Raw genomic sequence first — 22643 nt, forward strand, 5'->3', positions numbered from 1 at the left:
CCCCTATGCTCCATGGAGTCCAGAGATTACTGGTTCCTCCCCCTCCCTTAGGAAGCAATGAACCCAAAAAGGGACAGGGAAGGAAGCAAGATCAAGGCCCCACACCAGCTGACAGAGCAAGGGTGGCACATCATGGAGAGCAACCTTGTACCAGCCTAATGGCTGGAGCAGTTTGTGTCCCCTACCCATGTCCATGGAGAAGCCATAGCAGAGACTGTGACTGTCTGAGGCATAATTTCTCCAGTGCTTCTCCTGAACTGATGTGGCTTAACAGTGCCGCCATCCAGGACATAAAAGCCAATATCTAGACCTAACTGTCGTAATTTACAGGTTGATGTTCTTGGAGCCATATTTAAACAAATTGCTTAAGTAAATCTCAGTGGGTTGTATTAAATAAATGAACCACTTATCCCCTTGGAAGTATTGTTGAACACTAAATGGTAGGACTGATGTAAATAAAAAGGATCAGCAAACTGGAACTGTAGCAAAGAGAGCGAGAGAGAGAAAATATTTTATGCATCATCTTTGCCTATGCCCCGTTAAACAACATGTTTGAGAAGAAATGATACAAAGATTTTTATTTTACAGGATGTTGGCCTGATCCTGCTTCAGTTGAAGTCAATGAAAGCAATAAAGGGCCTTAAAGAAGCTGTATTAGTTTTTGAACAGTTCTTAGAAGTAGTTAAAAAGAGCATCAGGTCTGCCAAATATAATTTGCTAAGAAAATGAAAATATAATTAAACAAACAATTAACTTTCTTGATTATGGATTTTAGGCATGCACAAATCTTCTGTGTTTAGTGGGTAATGTTCTGCTGATACAATATGATTTAGCAAAAGGCTTTTCAGATCATAATACCAGTGAGGAATATAATTTAAACCACGCAATGTAAAAAATCAGGTAATTAAAAATACTTGTTTGATTCTATGTTGTTGTATTTTTAGATTGGTTTGGCTGTTGGAGACATTGCTGAGGTGCAAAAATATGCTGCACTGAAAAGGATTGCAATGCAGGTTCGTAGTGTATGTTAGGTTTTAGGGTGTAAGTAGAAGATATAATTGCTTAAACATCACTTTGAAAGAACTGGTTTATTTAGCATTAATATTATTGGTCTCTAGTGTCGTTTTAAATATAATTTTTATCACTATGGTAAACTTGTATTCAAATATCTTTGTAAGCTAGGTAGGTTGACAAGTGCATTCCATCCTAAATCCCAGCTTTTGGTCATTTGTATAACTATACAAAAATTCCTTATAGTATGAAATTTTTCATGCTTTTAGCTAAAAATAAATTGTTAAAGTAAGTTTGAACAGTCAATTCAGCCAATTTTAGTTATGTGAGCATAAAAGCCAAAAATAGTATGTGTAATTTTGGGGATTTATTGCTTTCCCTTTGAAGGGAGAATCTATTTAGCCTAAAAATGATGAAGATACATGAAAATGTGAAGGATACCAGATCCACTGCAACATATTAGAGGCTCACTCAGTTGGGCAGAGGCTATGTATTGAAACGTGTTATATGGTAGCCAATGACAGTAATTAAGGAACTTAATTCAAAGGTATTTAGGTGCCTAAAGATGCAGATGGTGGGGTTTTCAAAAGTATATGAGCACCCAACTCATTTATGCACTTCTGGAAACCTGATTAGGAACCTATCTGCATTTATGGTGCCCCAAATCCTTTAAAAATCTAGGCCTTGGGGCTTGCTTACTGGAGTAAGGCAGCTTAGGTGACATGACTTTGTAATGTTTTCACTTAAGAAATCTGCAGGTGTGCTGCTTGGAGTTCTATACACACATTTATTTAGAACTCAGCCCACCTACCTGTAGGTTGTATGACCACTAGACTTCCATGAGTGGAAACGTGAAGAATATGCAATTGTCAAATAAGAAATAAAGGTTACTTATCATTAATTATAGTTCTTAGAATGTATTGCTTCTGCATCCTCACACTACCTTGGAGTTCTACTTCTCTAGGGCTCCAAAGTTTGGTGGAAGGAACCGAGGTGATTGGGAGAATACAGCTGTTTTGTAGTTCCAGCTTTGAACGTTCAGGAACTCAATGTCAAGAGGGGGTGCGTATGTGGCCCTGGTTTGCACTGCTTTCTAGAACGTTCCCAGAGCTTCACAATGCTGCAGCATATATCCCAGAAGTGTGCAGAGGCAATACACTCAAAGAACTACACTTACTGGTGAGTAACCTTTCTCTTTTGATGCTCACAAAACTCACAATTAGCTGAACTGACTATGTTCAAACTTCTTTTAAAAATTTGCTTTTAGCTTACAGAATGAGAAATTTCATCTCAAAAGGAATTTCTTTTGCTAGAGATACAAATGACTGAAAGCAGGGGTTTGAGATGGACTACAGAGGCAATTCTTGAAGAAGAAATGCATGTTTTGCACTTATTTAGTTATTGGTTGGTGTGATGGAGTGTGCACCCCACACCAGCTCTGATAGGGATAATGAAGGTCTAAAAGGCCAATTAGTTCACTTTGCATCACCTGAAAAAAGGAGGGCTGAGGTTAATTGAGAGTGAAGCCCAGATGGGGAACGGCAGGGCCAGCACTATAAAACCACGAGGCTGAAAGCAGAAGAGGGCTGCAGGGGAAGGAGTCTGCAGTTGCTTCCTGGGAGGAAGTCGGCCTCCAGGAACAAAGAGGAAGTCCAGTGGGAGAGCAAGCCCTGGGATCCTGTACTGGATTAAGGAGTCTGGTAAAAGGCCAGGAGGGGTGAAGTAGCCACAGGAGTTGAGTAGGCTCCAGTGGTAAACCCAGAACCAGGAAAGAGAAGATAAAGAGTAACCTGACTCCAGAGAGAGCGAGACCACAGATGAGAAACTGAAGGATGGGGCATCAGACTGGTTGAATGCTATTCCCCAGGCATGGTCACTAGGAGTCATCCAGTGATGTAGAGCACAGGTGGCTATCAGAAAACTCAAATATCTGTGTTTTGAAACTTCAAATGACCTATGTGATCTTTTCCATGTTTGACAAATACATGAAATACTAATGCTATGAATAATGGAAATGAGCTGATCTAGTATTTCATGTTTAAAGAAATAAGTATACATGTTCAGTATTTCCTTAACAGTTTCAATGGATGGAGGGTGTAGTAGAGTCCTCAAAGGGCCAGAACCCAGTTTGCAATCTCTCACCTCCCAGCAGCAAGGACTTTCCATCCAGTTCTTAACTCTTGTATGTGGCTTATCCTTGCCTCAGCATTTTCAACATCCTTAGTCTCTCATTACTTGGGGGAGTGGGGGAATGAGATTTATGCCCCTCCTGCAACAAGAGCAGTTGGCAGCGGATCCTTGGCCCTACCACTCCACCAGGCTCAGACCTCTGGCCCTATAAAATGTGGGACAATTTGGAGTGCCTAGAGCTTGCCTCCCTAAGTCACTTCCTACCATCCGTCTCCCCCAAAGTCTCCAAGTTAAATATAAGATAGCAAAAGAAAAGACAACTTCAGCCCCAGCTCAGCAGGTAGTCCTCTTCCTCACAGTGAGGCTTCTTTAGTGCCCTTGTTCAGGAGCCCTCAGGGTAGGTCTGTCTTCTCGCCAGCCTCTTCCCTTCTGAGCCGAGTGGCTCCCATTTAAGCTTCCTCTCAAGCTGGAGCATGTGCTGCAGGCAGGCTACCTGGGTCCAGTATTGTCCGTTAACCCCTGTGGGCACAAGATGGAGTTTGTACACCCCATCACAGAAGGATTCATCACTCAGCAGCAGCAGTGTAAAAAGGCCAGTGGAGCCCTAAATCAAGCCAGGGGAGAATTCCTACTGGAACCGGTTTTACACAAGGCAGCTTAGGCTACCCTACAGCGGCCCTACCGTAGACCCATGCCCCCTGCATGTCAGGGCATCATAATACCCACTCCGACTGCTGAATTGTCTCAGATCCTACCACGCTGACAAGAATCCAACCATCACCCTATTGCAGAATCTCTCCTAATTTCTCCTATTATTACTAATCCTATTAATAGTCCTGCAAACCCAACCTCTTCAAGTGATGGAAATCCTCTCTGATCTAACCTTCTGACAACTGCACAATCCTCCCCAAATCCCACTGAAACCCTCAATACCAGTCTCTCTATCTCAGCTGCTTACATAGCCCTCATCAGCAGAGTATCTGAGAGCCTCATAATTATTGATGTATTTACTCTTACAATACTGCTGAAAAGCAAGGAATTACTAGTATTCCTATTCTGCTGATGGAGAGCGGAGGCACAGAGACAGTAAGTGACTGGCCAAGGTGACACATTATATCTATGGTAGAGCAGGACATTCAAGTCTCTGAAGTCTGCATCCAGAGCCTTAAGCACAAAGCCACCCATCCTGAGCTCTGAGGCTGAGCTTTACAAACCATGCTGGACTCCAGATGTTTCCCAGCCCACCCAGCATCCACTAAACAAGTGTCTCCAGTGACTTTTTGTGTTCTTTCTCTATAAATATTTTACATTTGCATTATCTTGCTATGACTAACACATGACTTTTCCTCTTTTTGGCCATAACAACCAGACTTACATATTATACATTGGATGAAGGTCTACATTTCAAAACAATGAAGCAAATGGTTTTTTTTAACCTATTACCAGAATGTAGGACATTGGTGAGATGAAGGGCATTTACATCATCTGAATCATGTATTTTGATCTAAAGAGAATTGTGTTATGCTATGTTAACTACTACTCTAAATGCAAAAATATGTTTAGGTCAATCTTCACACAAATTTAGAGAAGAAGCTGCCATATTGGTTCCTAAGTCGGGTGGACCAGGAATCAATCACTGTGTATCCTAATAGGCCAAGATACTGTGGATTTATGGTAAGTTGATGTATCCTAGAGTAAAATGCTGACACACACTTGGGGCTCTCTTTTTCACGGACTGAAGTCAATAGGAATGTTGTCATTAATTTTTCAGTGTGCAGGAGTGGGACCAGAAGATACAATGTTGCCCTCATTAAAGTTAATGGCAAAATCTTCCATTGACATCACTGGGCACAGGATTAGGCCTCAAACTATCCACAACAAAAATAACATAACTTTGAAGAAACAAGTTGTGATTAAGCATCTATAGTTGGTCATGAGTTTTCAAGGAAGTATAACCATGTGAGAAGCTTGGCAGAGAAAGTCAAAGAAATATGAGATAAACTAATATAGTACAAACAAGGGTAATAGTTTAATGACCTGCAGCACAGAATATTTTTTTCCAGACTTTGAGGGAACATGTTATTGTGCTGACAAAGTGAATCTAGCTGTTTTCAAGCCAAATACATTTTCTAAACCAAAGTTATAAGGGTGCTAAAATATAGCTTTATGATAGAAGCTGCAACCTTCACTCTAGGGAGGAGAAATTGCTGCATTTATCTCCCTAGGGTTTTGTGCGTCACTGTTATGTCTGAATTGTAATGTCTAAACAATTTCTTGTTTAGAGCGTGTTCAATTATTGCTTTGGTTTTGAAGACTCTGTCACAGATGCTCAGAGTGCTGACACAACTTTAGAACTGGAAATTTTGAAGCAGAAATACAGGTATTTAATTTTTTTGTTTTATTTCTGCACTAATAAGCAGAATCAGCATTGCGAATATATTTTCAGTTAATGCCAGTGTCATAGCACTTAGTGTTGTACTCATAAAGTGAAATTAAATCTATCTAAGGTACTCAGATGGCCCTCATCACATAATATCTGAATATTTCACAATATTTAATGTATTAGATGCACAACAGCCTTGTGAGGTAGTGAAGTCTTATTGTCCTCATTTAACAGATGAAGAACTATGGCACAGAGACACTAAGGTCCAGATTTTTAAATATATTTAGGTGTTGCTGCATTCAGCGTTGTAACCCATAACTGATTTAGGAGCCTAAATCTTATTAAAAAAATTTGGGCCTAAATGACTTGCCAAAGGTCACACCGGACATCTGTGACAGGGCAGGGACTTGAACACAGGTCTTCCATGTTCTAGGCCAGTGATAGATCTCAGTGGTTCAGGAGCCAAATTAGCGATCAACATTGCCCAAAAGAGCCACAGAAGTGTGAATTTATTGTTTCATTTACCATATACTTGGTCAGTCATTTTGCTGTATGTATGTGTGAGTTTGTATGTGTATGTATGTGTGTGTGTGTGTATATATATATAATTCTCACAGCAGAATGACTAACCAAGTATTCTACAATTGATTAATAACGTAGTAAAAGGATCCTGATTGGTTAATAATTAAATCTGAGTGTTTTAATATCATGTGCTGCAAAGAGCCAGAGGCAACGCCTTAAGGAGCCCCTTGCAATTCCCGAGCCTCAGTCTGAGTATCATTGTTCTACCACTGGACCACCACTGGAGTTTTCAAAACACTCATTCAATAACTCATGGTAGACAGTTTCTGGGGATGGTTTCCATTTTTGTAATTAATTTCTTTTGTAAAAGATAACAAAAAGATGTACATGTCAAATTGCATTCTATAGGACTAATACTAAATCCTCAGAAATGTCAGTAGTCCCTTTGGGCCAGATTTAGTTAGGCAGGTGCCAAAGCACTTTTGAAAATCCTCTGGACACCAATCTGCCTCTTTAGGCACCTAAATACTTTTAAAAATCTGGCCCTTTTTACATCATTGGGACTATACAAATGAGTAACTATTGTGGATAGAAAGGGTTTTGCAGGATCATGCCCTGCAAGTGATAATTCTACTTCAGGATGGGACAGACCCCTGCTCTTATATTTAAAATGTATAGTTATATATCACTTTTCTTAAGGACCATGCAGCTCATTTTCCAACCCAGTATTCCTGAAATGGGGGAAGCACCATGGCATGAGATATTAAATATACTCTAGGGAACTTTTTTTTTTCTTGGCAGAGGTGTGAACTTGATGATCTAATAGGTTTTTTGCATCTTTAATGTTCATGATTCTATGAAATCTGCTGTAAAACTAGATTTTAAAATTTTCTCTATGTATATACTTATTTTGTTTTAGGCTTAAGGATATGTCAACGCTCTTGGAAAAACAGCATGAGCTCATTAAATTGATCATACAAAAAATGGAGATAGTATCAGAGGCTGAGGATGAAGACAGTAATGATTTATTTCAGCATAAGTTTAGGAAACAGCAGTTAGAACGCATGAACAGTAAATGGGATACTGTGTTAAAAGCTGTAAAATCAAAATGTCCCTAGCTCTAGCACAGCTGAAAATGACAACTCTTTCTGAACATGACTGTCACATCATATATTATCTGTAAAATTGCTTTACTTTAGGGTCTCCTCTCCTCTAGTGCCCATGTGTAATGTTAATGGTACTCACATCATGTACACAAGTATAGAACAGGTTCCTAATTAGGGTTTACAAGAAATACAGTAAACCTCTTAGCTCTGTATTTACTGACCTGTTCTGCTGTTATGAACATCTTTTTTTCATGGATTCAAAGTATATTAATTCCTATAATAACCTGACTTTGGGGGGAAAATGAGGAAGGGAATCACTTTATGTCAAAAATCATTTAATATAAAACAAGAAGCTGAGCCAGACTGATTTCATTGGGAGTTTTGACTGAGTAAGGACTGCAGGATCAGGCCCTGAAAGGTACAAAATAAATGTAAGATTGTGAAGCTGTTGTGCAACTGAAAGGCCAGATTCTGCCATCAGATAAGTACATCCTAAAATACAAATAGCACAATGCAGAATTTAGTTCTGTCAGTCACTTTGAACTATTGTCCTTTATACGTAGTATGTTTAAGTTTCAGTGTAGACAAACCTGGCATGGTGCTTTCCAGCACAGGTGAACAGACACACACTACTGCTGCTCCAGCTAGTGTGCTAGAAATAGCAGTGTGGCCGTGGCACCATGAGTGGTGGTTCAGGATAGCCAACCGAGTCCAAACCTGCCCAACCCACTGGGTACATATCCAAAGCCTCTCAGAGCTACCATGTATGTGTTTACCTGTGCTGGGAAGCATGGTCCCAGCTGCATTGTAGACATACCTTTACTCTGGGTTCTACCATAAGAACTCATCTTTTAGCTTAATCTGCACTTTGGGTCTTGTTATTTACTTACAGAATATAAAATGCATATGTGCAATAAAATAATATACATGTATGTATGCCATAAACATTAATTAAACTGCACTGTTGAAATGCTGCAATGTATTTTCGGTTTCAGAAATGGTAACAATAAACTGCTTATGTCTGTATTTGGTTGTCACCATTAGTGCTCTGCCTTTGTGTTCAGACATATTTTACTTTTAGCTTTTGCACATCATTTTACTCATTCTCTAAAGAATACCTTATTATTCAGGTAATGGTAAATTAAGTACTGAGAATGATGTCATACTATGTAGAACCTCACTAATCTACACAAAAGGCGGGGACCCTCAGTGCAAGTTAATGGCATTTGTGCTTTAAAACTGCCTAGAGTGAGGTAGCATATATAACACCGCACTATGATTTCAGTGAGGATATCACCTCACTCAACACTCTAACCCAAAACTGGCTATAGTCCAGAGCTGGAGCTAGTTAGTATCTGCTCATCTTCATACTCCCTGACACTGCTGCTGAATGAGAGCAGGGAAAGAAACAGGCTCTCTCTGTTCTCACAGCTATTCTGCTGGGACTACCAAAGGTGAAGTGCAGTCAGCTGCTGGATTGCTGAAGATTCCTGGATTCCTATGGGAGAACAGGAAGGCTCAGGAAGGCCACTGTGCCTCTGCCCTTCAATGCAACTCTTACTGAGCCATTGCTGCCTCTTGGGTTCTGTGGCCTGAATGCAGCCACAGGTGCAAGTAGATACAGCTTCTATTGATCGCTTCTTTTGAAGATGAAGGACATTTCCCAGCTTTGCCCCTCCCCTTTTCCTCCCGCTTTCAAGTTCAAGTGGTGACCATTCTCCTAAGAGCTGCTTCTGTAAAGATGTCCAGGAATCTCTTCTGAGATTGCTCATCAGGTGGCTCTTCACTCCCAGAGTGACACCTCACAGACAAACTGTGGCAGCAGTGGGTCAGATTTTGAAACTAGGGTAAAGTCAGGCACCTTAGTTCATATTTAGGCATCAAAATAAGGGCTTTCAAAGGTTCCAAGTGCATGCAGCTTCCACTGACTAAACAGAGCTATTACTTTAAAATAGAGCTAGTCCGAGCCAGGAGCCTGTAAGTCCTGGAAGCTCTGGGAGATCCAGCTCTAATCAAGTCTCTGCTCCCTGCTATGAAGCCAAGAAGTCCTCAGATGGGCATCCAGGGTCTGGGGCTCCAGGGAAGTCCTGCCATATGGCCTGACTGAGTTGCTGAGCATCTGCAGTTCCTACTGTCAGTGAAATATGGGGGTGCTCGGTACCTCTGGAAATCAGGCCACTTTTTTAAAACTATGAAGTTAAGTATCTAACTTCAGCCCCACATGTATGAAAATGTTGGCCTAAGCCAGTGGTTTTCAACCTGTGGCCTGCAGACCCCTCTGGGTCCACAGTCTGTCTAAGGGGCGCGCAAAAGGTGATCGTGAAAATAAAGACAGGTTTCAGAGGAACAGCCGTGTTAGTCTGTATTCGCAAAAAGAAAAGGAGTACTTGTGGCACCTTAGAGACTAACCAATTTATTTGAGCATGAGCTTTCGTGAGCTACAGCTCACTTCATCAGATGTTCAACATCTGATGAAGTGAGCTGTAGCTCACGAAAGCTCATGCTCAAATAAATTGGTTAGTCTCTAAGGTGCCACAAGTACTCCTTTTCTTTTTTCGTGAAAATAAAGTTTCAGATCCCAGAAAAGGCATTCCATTTTCTGATCCATCAAAAGTGTGCAAATACCCCCACCTACAGGTCAAAAGTCAGAAGTGGTGTCAGTACTATAGAAGCCCACAGTTTAATGCCCTTTCTCATGCTGTGTCAAGTGCCAGGCTGAGCACATGCTACCTTTATAGTTGAATTCTGTTCAGTCAGTTTTCAGTCTAAAACTTCTATGGTAGGGATCCTCAGGCCACAGGTTGAATTTCCAAAGGGGTCCACACCTCCATTCGAAATATTTTAGGGGTCTGTAAATGAAAAACCACTACATCTATAAAAATCAGAGGACAGTCATTTGCTGTTTTTGGCAGTCTCTCAGATTAACACTAGATGGCAGTGAATGACAATATTTCCGAATGCAGTGTATCAGAGTAACAGCCGTGTTAGTCTGTATTCGCAAAAAGAAAAGGAGGACTTGTGGCACCTTAGAGACTAACCAATTTATTAGAGCATAAGCTTTCGTGAGCTACAGCTCACTTCTTCAGATGCAGTTCTTCAGATTCAGTGTAGTTATAGTTGTTTTGATCCCAGGATATTAGAGAGACAAGGTGTGTGCGGTAATATCTTTTATTGGACCAACTTCTGTTGGTGAGTGAGACAAGCTTTCGAGCCACATGAAGCTATGAAGAAGAGCTCTGCATGGCTCAAAAGTGTGTCTCTCTCACCAATAGAAGTTGGTCCAACAAAAGGTATTCCCTCACCCACCTTGTCTCTCTAATATTTCTTAAGTTTTGATCTTTAGAATATTCTTTTAAGGGAAGCAACACAGTTACTTCAGAACAGAAGCAATCACCATCTGGAGTTTTACGGCCTGATTCTGTAAACCTTTCGTGTGCAGAATTCAGAGGAGTTGGCACATGGGGCTTTCAGCGGGGGGCTCTTAAGGTTTTAACTTTTAATTTGAAATGTTTCGTTTTCATTCTTTTATGTTCTTGCCTCTTGTACTCACTTAGCAGCTGTCATTATGGTTGAAAGTATGGATAACCTTATCCCTCCCTCCCATACACACATCCAAGGCTAACCCCAAAGCCACTCTGAGGATTGGCTGGCAGAGAAGACCATTTGACTGCTGTTGTTAGCAACTTCCCCGATCTCCAAGTGGTTTAATTTTATTTTATTTACTGTGACCTAGACATAGCAGGTTCACAGCCAGATGAAATTTATAGCCACAGCTCTTCCACAAATGAGGGTGACAACACAGCTTGGAAATCCAGGGCGGTCCTAAATCCCACCATTCGCTCCAGAATCCCAAGCCAATGTGCATCAGGGTGCCGAGAAAAGTAGTAATTTGGGGAGGAGATAAACACTTTTATGACATTTAAAAACAGTTTGAGAAGGCAAACATGATATATAATGAATACACTCATTTTACACATATACATGCTTACTTGTAAATCATTATTTAAATTGTTTCGTACTATTTTTGGAAGCCTGACTAGTGAAAATTATCAAATGTATGTTGTTTACCTGGGCACCTTACACACAGATCTGTATTTAAACAAGTATTAAGATCCAGTGATGCCAATGACCCAATAATCCTTGGAGGATGTTTTTTTTTGCTGGTGGTAACTGCCAGGGCCTCAGCATGTGGTGGCAAAAAAAAAAAAAAAGCAATTTCAGTTCTAAGGAAAAAAGAGCCAATACTGATTGGAGGTGTCAGGAAAAGTTGTGTGGCCAGGGCATCTGGGGAGCCTGCTGATTCAGTAGTGCACCAGTCAACCTCCTGCCAGGGGAGCTCCTTTGGACCCCTGATAGGAGTAAGAGCTGGCCACATCTGGTAGAAAACCTGTGGAGGTCAATGGCAGAAACCCTAATCGCCGTCCACCTGAGTTGTACGCAGTTCTGCTGGCAGAGACTGGTGTAATTCCTGGTGAATTTGGGAGATGGTAGGGCTGTGACACTCCCTTCCTCCACAGAGACTGGAGCCCTTATTTAGCAGTGGAATAGATTGAGACTATTTTAGGCCCAGAGAGCCCAGTAAACAAAGAATTTCCTGCTTCAGCTCACCTACTTGGTGATTCCATTATAAAGTGCCATCTTACACTAATGGCACTAATTACAAGTTTCAGAGTAACAGCCGTGTTAGTCTGTATTCGCAAAAAGAAAAGGAGTACTTGTGGCACCTTAGAGACTAACCAATTTATTAGAGCATAAGCTTTCGTGAGCTACAGCTCACTTCATCACATGCATATCGTGGAAACTGCAGCAGACTTTATATATACAGAGAGAATATGAACCAATACCTCCTCCCACCCCACTGTCCTGCTGGTAATAGCTTATCTAAAGTGATCATCAGGTGGGCCATTTCCAGCACAAATCCAGGTTTTCTCACCCTCCACCCCCCCACACAAATTCACTCTCCTGCTGGTGATAGCCCATCCAAAGTGACAACTCTTTACACAATGTGCATGACAATCAAGTTGGGCTATTTCCTGCACAAATCCAGGTTTTCTCACATCCCCCCCACCCCCATACACACACAAACTCACTCTCCTGCTGGTAATAGCTCATCCAAACTGACCACTCTTCAAGTTTAAATCCAAGTTAAACCAGAACGTCTGGGGGGGGGGAGGTAGGAAAAAACAAGAGGAAACAGGCTACCCTGCATAATGACTTAGCCACTCCAAGTCTCTGTTTAAGCCTAAATTAATAGTATCCAATTTGCAAATGAATTCCAATTCAGCAGTTGCTGGCACCATACAATGCCCCTCTGCCATGTACATTGGTCAAACTGGACAGTCTCTACGTAAAAGAATAAATGGACACAAATCAGATGTCAAGAATTATAACATTCATAAACCAGTCGGAGAACACTTCAATCTCTCTGGTCACGCAATCACAGACATGAAGGTCGCTATCTTAAAACAAAAAAACTTCAAATCCAGACTCCAGCGAGAAACTGCTGAATTGGAATTCATTTGCAAATTGGATACTATTAATTTAGGCTTAAATAGAGACTTGGAGTGGCTAAGTCATTATGCAGGGTAGCCTGTTTCCTCTTGTTTTTTCCTACCCCCCCCCCCCAGATGTTCTGGTTTAACTTGGATTTAAACTTGAAGAGTGGTCAGTTTGGATGAGCTATTACCAGCAGGAGAGTGAGTTTGTGTGTGTATGGGGGTGGGGGGATGTGAGAAAACCTGGATTTGTGCAGGAAATAGCCCAACTTGATTGTCATGCACATTGTGTAAAGAGTTGTCACTTTGGATGGGCTATCACCAGCAGGAGAGTGAATTTGTGTGGGGGGGTGGAGGGTGAGAAAACCTGGATTTGTGCTGGAAATGGCCCACCTGATGATCACTTTAGATAAGCTATTACCAGCAGGACAGTGGGGTGGGAGGAGGTATTGGTTCATATTCTCTCTGTATATATAAAGTCTGCTGCAGTTTCCACGATATGCATGTGATGAAGTGAGCTGTAGCTCACGAAAGCTTATGCTCTAATAAATTGGTTAGTCTCTAAGGTGCCACAAGTACTCCTTTTCTTTTTACTAATTACAAGCTGCACTGTAAGCAAATCACAGAGATTTTGCCTTCCTGTTTGAAAAGAAACATTCTGCATCATGCTCTCCCTAATCTCATGTATAATGCCATTTATTTTAATACATCCTTCATATACAGCATCACAAAACACTTCCCAGCAACACATAGAATGGAGAGGAAGAGTGCGTCTTACAGCACTGGGTCCAGTGCCCAGCAGAGTGCAGCAAGGGAAAAATAGATACAGCAGGGAGAAAGGTCAGAGAAGAGGCAGCTGAATGGTATAAGCAGGTAAGGATTGAAGAACCTCTTCTTTCAGGCTACTTATCTTGAAAGGAGGATGGAAAGATGCTTTCATGAAGAAATGCCAGTCATACCATACAGGGTTTTAACATGCAAATGAGAATCAGGGACCAAGTTCAAACTAATGGAGTGAGCTGTTAAGCAGGTAGCTGAATGTAGCCTCAAAGAGGCATGGCAAAGCAAGTTCATAGAGAGTTTCCAAAAGCAGGAGAGTAATTTTGATCTGCATTCTGAAATGGATAAGAAGCCAGTCATGGTGATGAAGGATGAGGGGAGAATCTTGACTTCTAAGTCAGAGAGTTGCCTGGTTGTAGCATTTGGGATCCCCTGTAGTGTAGAGAATAGGGATTCAGGAAGTCCAAAGAAGAAGTTGTTATACTAACTGAGTCAGGAAATGATTAAGGTGTGTACTAAGGAGTTCAGTAGAGGTAGATTCAAGACAAGGTTTCAGAGTAACAGCCGTGTTAGTCTGTATTCGCAAAACGAAAAGGAGTACTTGTGTCACCTTAGAGACTAACCAATTTATTTGAGCATAAGCTTTTGTGAGCTACAGCTCACTTGACAAGGGTGAATTCTGGTCATGTAAACAAGGGGGCACAGAGAAGATATGAGAAGGAGGTATTAGAGATAAGGAGATATGGGAAGTGAAATAGATTCATGGTCAAGTTTGAGCTGTAGCTCACGAAAGCTTATGCTCAAATAAATTGGTTAGTCTCCAAGGTGCCACAAGTACTCCTTTTCTTTTTGCGAATACAGACTAACATGACTGTTACTCTGAAGTCTGATCCCAGGAGTTTGGGAAGCAAAGTTGAAATCTGGGATAGGGAGCATGATTTGGGGAGATGAAATTGTATTGATGTACCCAAAAGGAGGATTGCATTCTCTAAAGCAGTCAGCAGTAGGAAGTTATGGTTTAGACAAGTTCTGAAACTCAAAGCAGGTAGGTATGTGGGCAGAAATGGGATGGAGAGTGAAGGAGGAGAGAGAGACAAAACAGCATTAAAGTTGTGCAGCATTGTCCATGCCATTCCAGAACAATGAATTCAGCAACTCTCAAAATTCTGAAAACCAGGAAACACAGAGCAGAAGTACATGCCACCATTGCAACAGAACCTTAACTCTGTCCCTCAGATCTGGCAATAGCCACTGGGAACGGTTCAATAAGAGATGTGTGTGCCGCAACACGTAGACGTGAGGAAATTCTAAGAGAATGTGCCATTATTTGTGCTGTGTTCCACAGATTTGAATTCCAGCATTTTATCAGCATGCATTCCAGCTACACTCCCTGTGTTAGTTGTATTGAGTGGTGGGGGATTAGTTGGCGCGGGGTGGCATAATTCTTCCTGTGATATGAGGAGAGGTTCATTTGTACTTCAAAGGATCATGTAAGCCTCATTTTAATGCTGGGTTCTATAGACCAGTGGTTCTCAAAGCCAGTCCGCTGCTTGTTCAGGGAAAGCCCCTGGCGGGCCGGACCGGTTTGTTTACCTGTTGCGTCCACAGGTTCAGCCGATCGCGGCTCCCACTGGTTGCGGTTCGCTGCTCCAGGCCAATGGGGGCTGCGGGAAGGGCAGCCAGCATGTCCCTTGGCCCACGCTGCTTCCCGCAGCCCCCATTGGTCTGGAGCGGCGAACCACGGCCAGTGGGAGCTGCGATAGGCCGAATCTGCGGACATGGCAGGAAAACAAACCGGTCTGGCCCGCCAGGGGCTTTCCCTGAATAAGCAGTGGACCGGCTTTAAGAACCACCGCTATAAACTGTGTCAGTAGTGGTGCACCCAGGTGGTCTTGTCCTATGGGTTGTGAGCAGTATTTGGATACTCTGGGGCATTGTGAGTCGTGGAAATGTCTTGGAATCTTTAGGGCCAGGGTGAAAGGTTGTGTGATATCCGCTCAAGGCACCTAGAACTGTGAGCCATCCTCCAGTCATTTGTAAGAGAGGCTGATTTAAGTGATAGGCTACATACCATAGTTAGTAGTTCTGCAATTTCATATTTTAGTTCTTTCGGAACTCTTGGGTGAATACCATCTGGTCCTGGGGATTTATTACTGTTTAATGTATTAGTTTGTTCCAAAACTTCTTCTATCAACATCTCACTCTGGGATAGTTTCTCAGATTTGTCAGCTGAAAAGAATGTCTCAGATGTGGGAATCTCCCTCATGATCCTCTGCAGTGAAGACTAATGTAAAGAATTCATGTAGCTTCTTTGAAACTGCCCCCCAACTTGAGCTCTAAACTATCTTCTCTACAGCTCATTAGCTTAATGGCTTTGTTTACCTTCTATATAAATGTCCTTTCATCGTCCTCTGCCAGTAATCAGGCTGGTCAGACATGTAGATACACATTCTTTTGTCTAGGGCAGGCTGGGTGTATGCCCTGCCTCCTCAACCCATTTTAAGAACATATTTCCAGCACACATCTATAATCCTTTGTACTCAACTCGAACATATGTCACATAATGATTTTTGGGACCAGCATGTCACCAATTTACCTATGATACCTCACATGACACCTTCTTGATACATATTATGATGACAGCGTGTTGGGGGTAATGAGTGCATCAGGCCTGATATGCATTACAGTACAATGAGGGCCCTCTGCCAGGTGGCACTGAGGGGCACCCAGGTGACAGGGTGGTAACATTTAGCAAGTCTGGGTGGATTGTGCGTAATGGGCTCAATGTTTGAACATAAGTAGGTGTAAGTAGCTCCCATTTGCTACACCCAGGTTTTGCCTTAGCAAAGAGAATATGTTAGACTGTGTCCAACAGTGCTCGTGGGCTCCGTTCTCACAGTGTTCACTAGTAGCTGTGAGGGTGGAGTGCTACTTTGTACATTATTAGTGTGTCGGGGCATCTCCCAAAGAGGGCAGAGTTAAGGTTACATTGCAGGGGTAATGTGTACTTTAATTCTTTACTTCCTGGTTTTGAGAAGATTAAGTTTATGTTACCTTAACTCTTCATCTCATGGTTTTTAGAGGTTTGAGTGTAGCTAATTCAATGTTCTGAAAGGGCATGAGGTACTGCTGGGAAACTAACTGTGTTAATGAAGCTTTGGGGCATTTAATTTCTAGCTCTCCCCATCCACTGCTTCTGCCTCCTTGGTGATGATTTCCCCGGCTGCATGTTAGTCCCTTCACTTCCCCTTCATCTTCTCCTCACGTCCCCTCTATCTGCCTGTCCAACCTGGTTCTCCTTCTTCAGCCCCCTTCCCCATGGAGCAGCACAGGCCTCGGAGGTTGAAGAGCTGGGGAGAGGATGCAAGAGCAGCACAGGGGCTAGCATGGAAACAGTGGAGACATTTACTGAAGAGAGAGACAGACTTCTGGGTGGGGGGACATGGGTGTGCGGTGTCTGGGGGAAAGAGATTACCCACAACATACCCCACTGCATAATTCTGATGCTCTCTCTCTCTCACACACACACACACACAGAGTTCCTACTTGCCACTCCATCCTCCACACTCTTGCCAGCTTGGGGAAGAGGGAAAGTGGTGGACTGTGAGGAGTGCAAGTACCAGCTGGAGGCAGGAAGAGGCAGGAGACTGGAGATGCGGAGTCCCTGCCCCAATCTATATGGGAAGGGGCTCTGCACATCCATCTGTAGCACTGGAGGCTCAGAGACATCTGAAATAGCCCATTCATCTCAATGAGAAGTTGGCAGCTGAATGAAGCCTGAAACAATAGCTCTGAGAAGTGTCAACTGCTTCATTCATTTTAGTGGGTACCTCCTCCCCCTCTCATGGTGTCAGGGCTTGTGGGTCTGTGCCGTGTATCAAGTATGCCTGATCTCTGCTTCTTACCCCAACCTCAGCACTATGTTCTTGGTGCATGCTCCAAGCGTGCCTGTTCTCAGCTCCCAGCTGAGATTTCAATGCTGTGTACTGTGCCATGCAGCAAACATGCCCATTTCTTGCTTCTTACCCTGGTCTCTGCATTATAGCTCTGTGCCATGAACCGAGCAAGCCTGTTCTCAACTCCCCACCTCCTCTCAGCACTGTGTGCCTGTGCTGTCCACTGAACAAGACTTTTCCAGTTCCCCATCACTGTGGGGGCATGTTTTAGACAAAAATGGGGAGGATCTGGGGAGATCTGAAGTCCCCCCTGACATCTCCCATTCAATAGTTCTGACCCACCTCCTTTCCTTTCCACACTCCCCTGCACTTCTCTGACTTTCCTCTTCCTCCTAGAAGGAACTACATCAGGGGGAAGGGTGAGTCTTGAGCCCCTTCTCACTGTTGGACGCTATGTAGGGAAGACGAGGGGCTCTGATACCCCCCCAGATCTTGGTTCACACTGTGGAATACGGAGAGGGTCTTATTGACCCTCTGACCTCCACCCCTCACAAGGCAGAGCCTTCCAGATCCTTGCTCACATGGGAGGACAGAGAGCAGGAATCAGAGCCTTGAAGCTGGAAAGCGAGCAAACAATGAGCAATTGGATGATGAGCAGCAAGAGAAAATGAATGAAGGCGAGAAGGCCAAGAAAACCCTTGAAGCATTGTAAACTGGAAAGCAGGAAGAAATGGTGTGATGACTCGATAAGCAATTTCAAATGAATGGTTAGAAAGGAAAGGATTCAAAGTTGGAGAAGAAACTACTTCATATTCAACCAGGATAGAATAAATAATAAATATAATAATAATTAATTAATAAAGCAGCACTGGCCCTGTATGTTGTCCTAGAAGCAAGATATCATAGGCTCATGGACTTTAAGGGAAGAAGGGACTATCATGATAATCTAGTCTGACCTCCTGCACATTGCAGGCCACAGAACCTCACCCACCCCTTCCTGTAATAGGCCCATAACCTCTGACTGAGTTACTAAAGTCCTCAAATTATGATTTAAAAACTTCACATTACAGAGAATCCACCATTTACTCAAGTTCAAGCCAGCCAATGATCCATGCCCCATGCTGCAGAAGAAGACAACCCCCTCCCACAGCTATATATATATCTACAGCTATATGATTAGATATATTAATAATACCTTGGACAAATGCTTGGATGCAGTGAGATCTAATCAGTTTAAAATCTCCATATTTGCTATAGTAACCCAGTTTCATCCACAGATCCAGATGATCACATGAGAGTAATATTTCAGAGATGGAAAAGGGATACATACAGGGAGGGGACAGGGACATATAAAAGGATAAAAACTTATGTTTGAGAAAGCTGCCTCTTCAGTTCACCTCCTTCTGACCTATTTCACTACCAGTTTAAATATGTAACACACACCAGAAGATTACACAAATAACTGACCAAAGTACTTACTTGGAAGCTTCCTCTTCTAAAAAAATAGTTTAATGAGAAAGCTATTCCATATTTGTATAAAGCACTATGTAAGATGGATCTGGCAAGGAAAAATAAGATGAAGACACAATGGACTGATTATCTGGCAGTAGAATGGGATGATTCCACCAGAGAAAACTTTTGTCATAGTCAAAAACATTGTTGCTAATCCTCCACATGGGCTCATATCTTATTCTTCACGACTCTTACGTTATCATTATATGTGTAAGGTTCATGAGGGCATCTTATTGCACATGATCTGAGTTTGCTTGCTTAATTTTGTTTTTGGCAAGCATCTCTCTACTTGTCTAGTATGAATATGAGAAATCCTGGTCCCTTTAAACTCAATTGCAACACTTCCATTGACTTGAATAGAGCCAGGATTTCACCCCATGATTCCAGGTTTTCTATTCTAATTTTTCACTTGTTTCATGATATTACAATGAACACAATACAAACATTTCACCATACTTTTTGTTCCGTGGTTAACACAACCATGAACATGTGAAAACAATCTTGTTATTTTATGGAGTTCTTTATTAATATGGTCAAGTAGCTAATAGCACTTTGCACTGCTATCTTCATTCTTTCATCAGAGACACATGAACTGTATCTTGTCTTTAAAGGTTTTCTGTTACCCTATAGTATTATTGAATAAACATTTTGGAGGAGGAATAAAGGTCACAGTGAAATGGTGTCAGATAAAAGGAGTCAAAAGAATCATGATCGGAAGCATAGGTGATTAAGCAAGCAGGGAGAAGCAAGGCTGGTACTGGGGAAGGACTGAAAGCCGGCGTGAAAGTAGTCAAGGAGTTTGTGCTGCAGCAAACTAGCGATAGTGGTGAGAGAGGCAAGAGAAAGCACTTTCTCCAGAACTTTGTTATAAAAAGGGAAAATGACCATGTAGATAGTTAGAAAGTGAAAAGAAATCACGCAAGGAATTTTTCCAAAGATGGGGGTGTCAGCAAGAGACCAGGAAAAGTCTATTTGGGATGAGGAAAGTGGTATAAGGATAAAGAAGGGGAAGGCAAGAGATGACAACTGAGGGTGAAAATGCATGATCCAGGAAGCAGGTTTTTGAATCAGATAGGCCCCAGTTTAGCAAAGCACTTAAGCACATGCTTAACTCTAATCTGAACTGGAACCATAGAGAATGGGAGAGCGGATAGGATGGAAGAGGGGATGAAATACAGGTAGATCAGAGGAGAATGCAGGTACCTGGCTTTGGGGCTGCCATGGAGCTATGTGTCTCTGTGTTCTTCAAAAAGAAACAAAGGGCAGACTTCTCATAATGTTCATTGAAGAAAGATAAAAGGAGGGAGGTGCTGAGGGAGTTAAGAATGGAGTCAACAGTCCAGAACAAGCGCTGTGAGTCACCCGTTAGCTCTGTTTGTTCTCCAGCAGAGTCATAAAAGCATCATCCAGTTTTCTGAATAAATTCAATAATATACAAATTAGTCCTAAGCAACTCATAAACCATGTATTAATGACTCCATATATAAACAATGAAATTCTAACTGCGGCACTGAGCATTTTCTGTTTTAAAAGACTGCTTTTTAATTCTTTATCTGCAAATCTATTTTACATCAGCGACAGGACAATGGCCTCTAGGTAAAGCCAAACTGATTGGTAATGGGCTGAATCTTGGATTACTACACTGAGTAACAATACATGTGTAATCATGGGAAAATCTTCCCTCCCATATTTCCTGCATAGTCATAAATATATATGTTAATCTGACCAGTCAGGGAGAGAGATGAGAGACCGAAGAAAATAAAAATAAAACATCATTTAAGTGTTTATCAATCCTTGGCTGTTTGTTTTTGTTTTCTAATATATCTGACTAGCTAAGGTCATGGAAGGCAAAATACTTTGGTAAAAGCAAAGTAGCATTTTGTAATCTTATATTCAGCAAAAATAAATTTTCTCTTCCATCTCATATACCTGACATGTCTTAATGTTGCGTATATTTGAATGATGCATCATCAGAATCTCTCTTTTAGGGTACGTCTCCACTTCGAGCTGGCGTGTTTGATTCCAAGCTGGAGGGGGCATACCTGCTCTAGCGCTCATTGACATAGCGTTGTTTTCAATGTACTATCTGTCCCAAGTATGTGCCTAGCATCTTTATTGTATGTATCCTCACAACACCCCGGAGAGGTAGGGCAGCGCTATTATCCTCATTTTACGTATGGGGAGCTGAGAGAAACGGAGACTAATTGACTTGCCCAAGGTCACACAGGAAGTCTGTGGTGGAGCAGGGAATTCCAGGTCTCTGAAGTCCTAAGATCATGCCCTGACCACAGGACTATCCATCCTCTCCCACAGAGTGATCCTCCCAGAAAGCTGTAAACAAGGTGAACATCTTCGTAGCAATAGCACAGATTGGATCAATACTGAGGTGAAATTCTGGCCCCAATGAAGTTAGTGGTAAAACTTATTTTGACTTCCATGGGGCCAAGATTTCCCCCTAGAATAATGTATGTATTGCCAGACTGTTACCTGTGACAGAGCAATTAGTTTGCTAGATGCTAATTCTTCTAAGCTCTTTGCTACTACCTTATTTCAGTTGCTATCTTTCCAGCCTGAGACATTCTTTGCAAACCCTGAGAGATTCATGTAACCTCTGGCATATTAAACCAATTTTCAGATTCAGAAATGTATTCAGCATCAATGTTGCTGAACTCATGCCTAGTTGAATCATCAATGACATCCTGCCCTATGTTACACTACTCCTCATTACCGAAATTTCCATCTAGAATAGTAGCAAACCATTTGCCCTACCAAAGCATGAGAGAATACAGTATCTCACATTCCTAGGGTGTTTGCTACAGTAGAAGCTGGTGCAAGGGCTTCTTCACCATCACAGTAATTGTTTCTTGTTTTCTAACAGTAAGATCACTAGATTTTGTTTTCCTAAAATACCCATGTCCCTGCAGCACGTGCCGCTTCCCGCAGCTCCCATTGGCCGGGAATGGCGAACCACACCCATTGGGAGCTGCGGGCTGCCGTGCCCGCAGACAGTCAGTGTAAACAAACTGTCTAGCAGCCTGCCGGTGGATTACCCTGATGGGCCGTGTGCAGCCTGCAGGCCACAGGTTGCCCACCACTGCTCTAGAGAGACAATACCCATGGTGACCCAGGGAGTCCTTCAATGCCAACTGACAGAGGGCACACCATATCATAACTCACATCTGGCCTGACACACTCATTGCCCAAATACACTGTCGTCATAATTTGTATCTAAAAGTTGTCATGAGAGTATTGTATGTGAACTGGTAACACGCTGGCCTTGGCGGTGTGTAAAGCATTATATATGCTTGGAAATATGTTGTTAAAAGGTGTTTCGCAAGTCATTTATAATCCCAGCCTGTCCTAGACAAAGGCATGTTGTTTCATCTGTTTTCCTGCATCTCCAATGTAAATTGAGGCAGGTAATTCCTTGAAGGACAATGAAAAGTACATCTACATAGAAGGCAAACAAAGCCATCAAGTTAAATGAGGAGGGTTTAAGGGTGGGGAGACTGCTTAGTGATCACCATGAGTATGGATCCTGCACCCCCAAGACAACTTCCTGGTTCTAAACAGAGACAATAGACTTTGGGAAGTATAAGCAGAGGTAGAAAACCATTTTGGCATCCATTACTGAGGGGACAATAGGGTACAGCACCCTCTGAGCCTTTGAAAACTGGATCCTATTACCCTGGAATACAAGGGTTGCTGGAGATGTTAGGTAAGTGAGAAACCTGCATAGACAAAGAATGTGACTTGCTGAAATGAAGTTCTAGTCACTGGAAAGTCTGCGTTGTTTTGTTTTACTTGT

At 42.2% G+C, this 22643-nt stretch overlaps 1 protein-coding gene across 1 annotated transcript in view; it reads left to right on the forward strand.

Moving 5' to 3' along the window:
• TRPA1 (transient receptor potential cation channel subfamily A member 1) overlaps positions 1–7262 on the forward strand; it is a 61430-nt gene extending 54168 nt beyond the window's left edge. The window contains exons 24-27 of the mRNA XM_073329391.1: positions 945–1013; positions 4705–4815; positions 5424–5521; positions 6966–7262. Coding sequence (XP_073185492.1) covers positions 945–1013; positions 4705–4815; positions 5424–5521; positions 6966–7164 — 477 coding nt within the window. The 3' untranslated portion in view covers positions 7165–7262. The remainder of the gene's footprint in view (positions 1–944; positions 1014–4704; positions 4816–5423; positions 5522–6965) is intronic.
• Positions 7263–22643: the final 15381 nt, after the last annotated feature.

The sequence above is a fragment of the Lepidochelys kempii genome, chromosome 2 (assembly GCF_965140285.1).
Source record: "Lepidochelys kempii isolate rLepKem1 chromosome 2, rLepKem1.hap1, whole genome shotgun sequence".
Taxonomy (NCBI): domain Eukaryota; kingdom Metazoa; phylum Chordata; order Testudines; family Cheloniidae; genus Lepidochelys; species Lepidochelys kempii.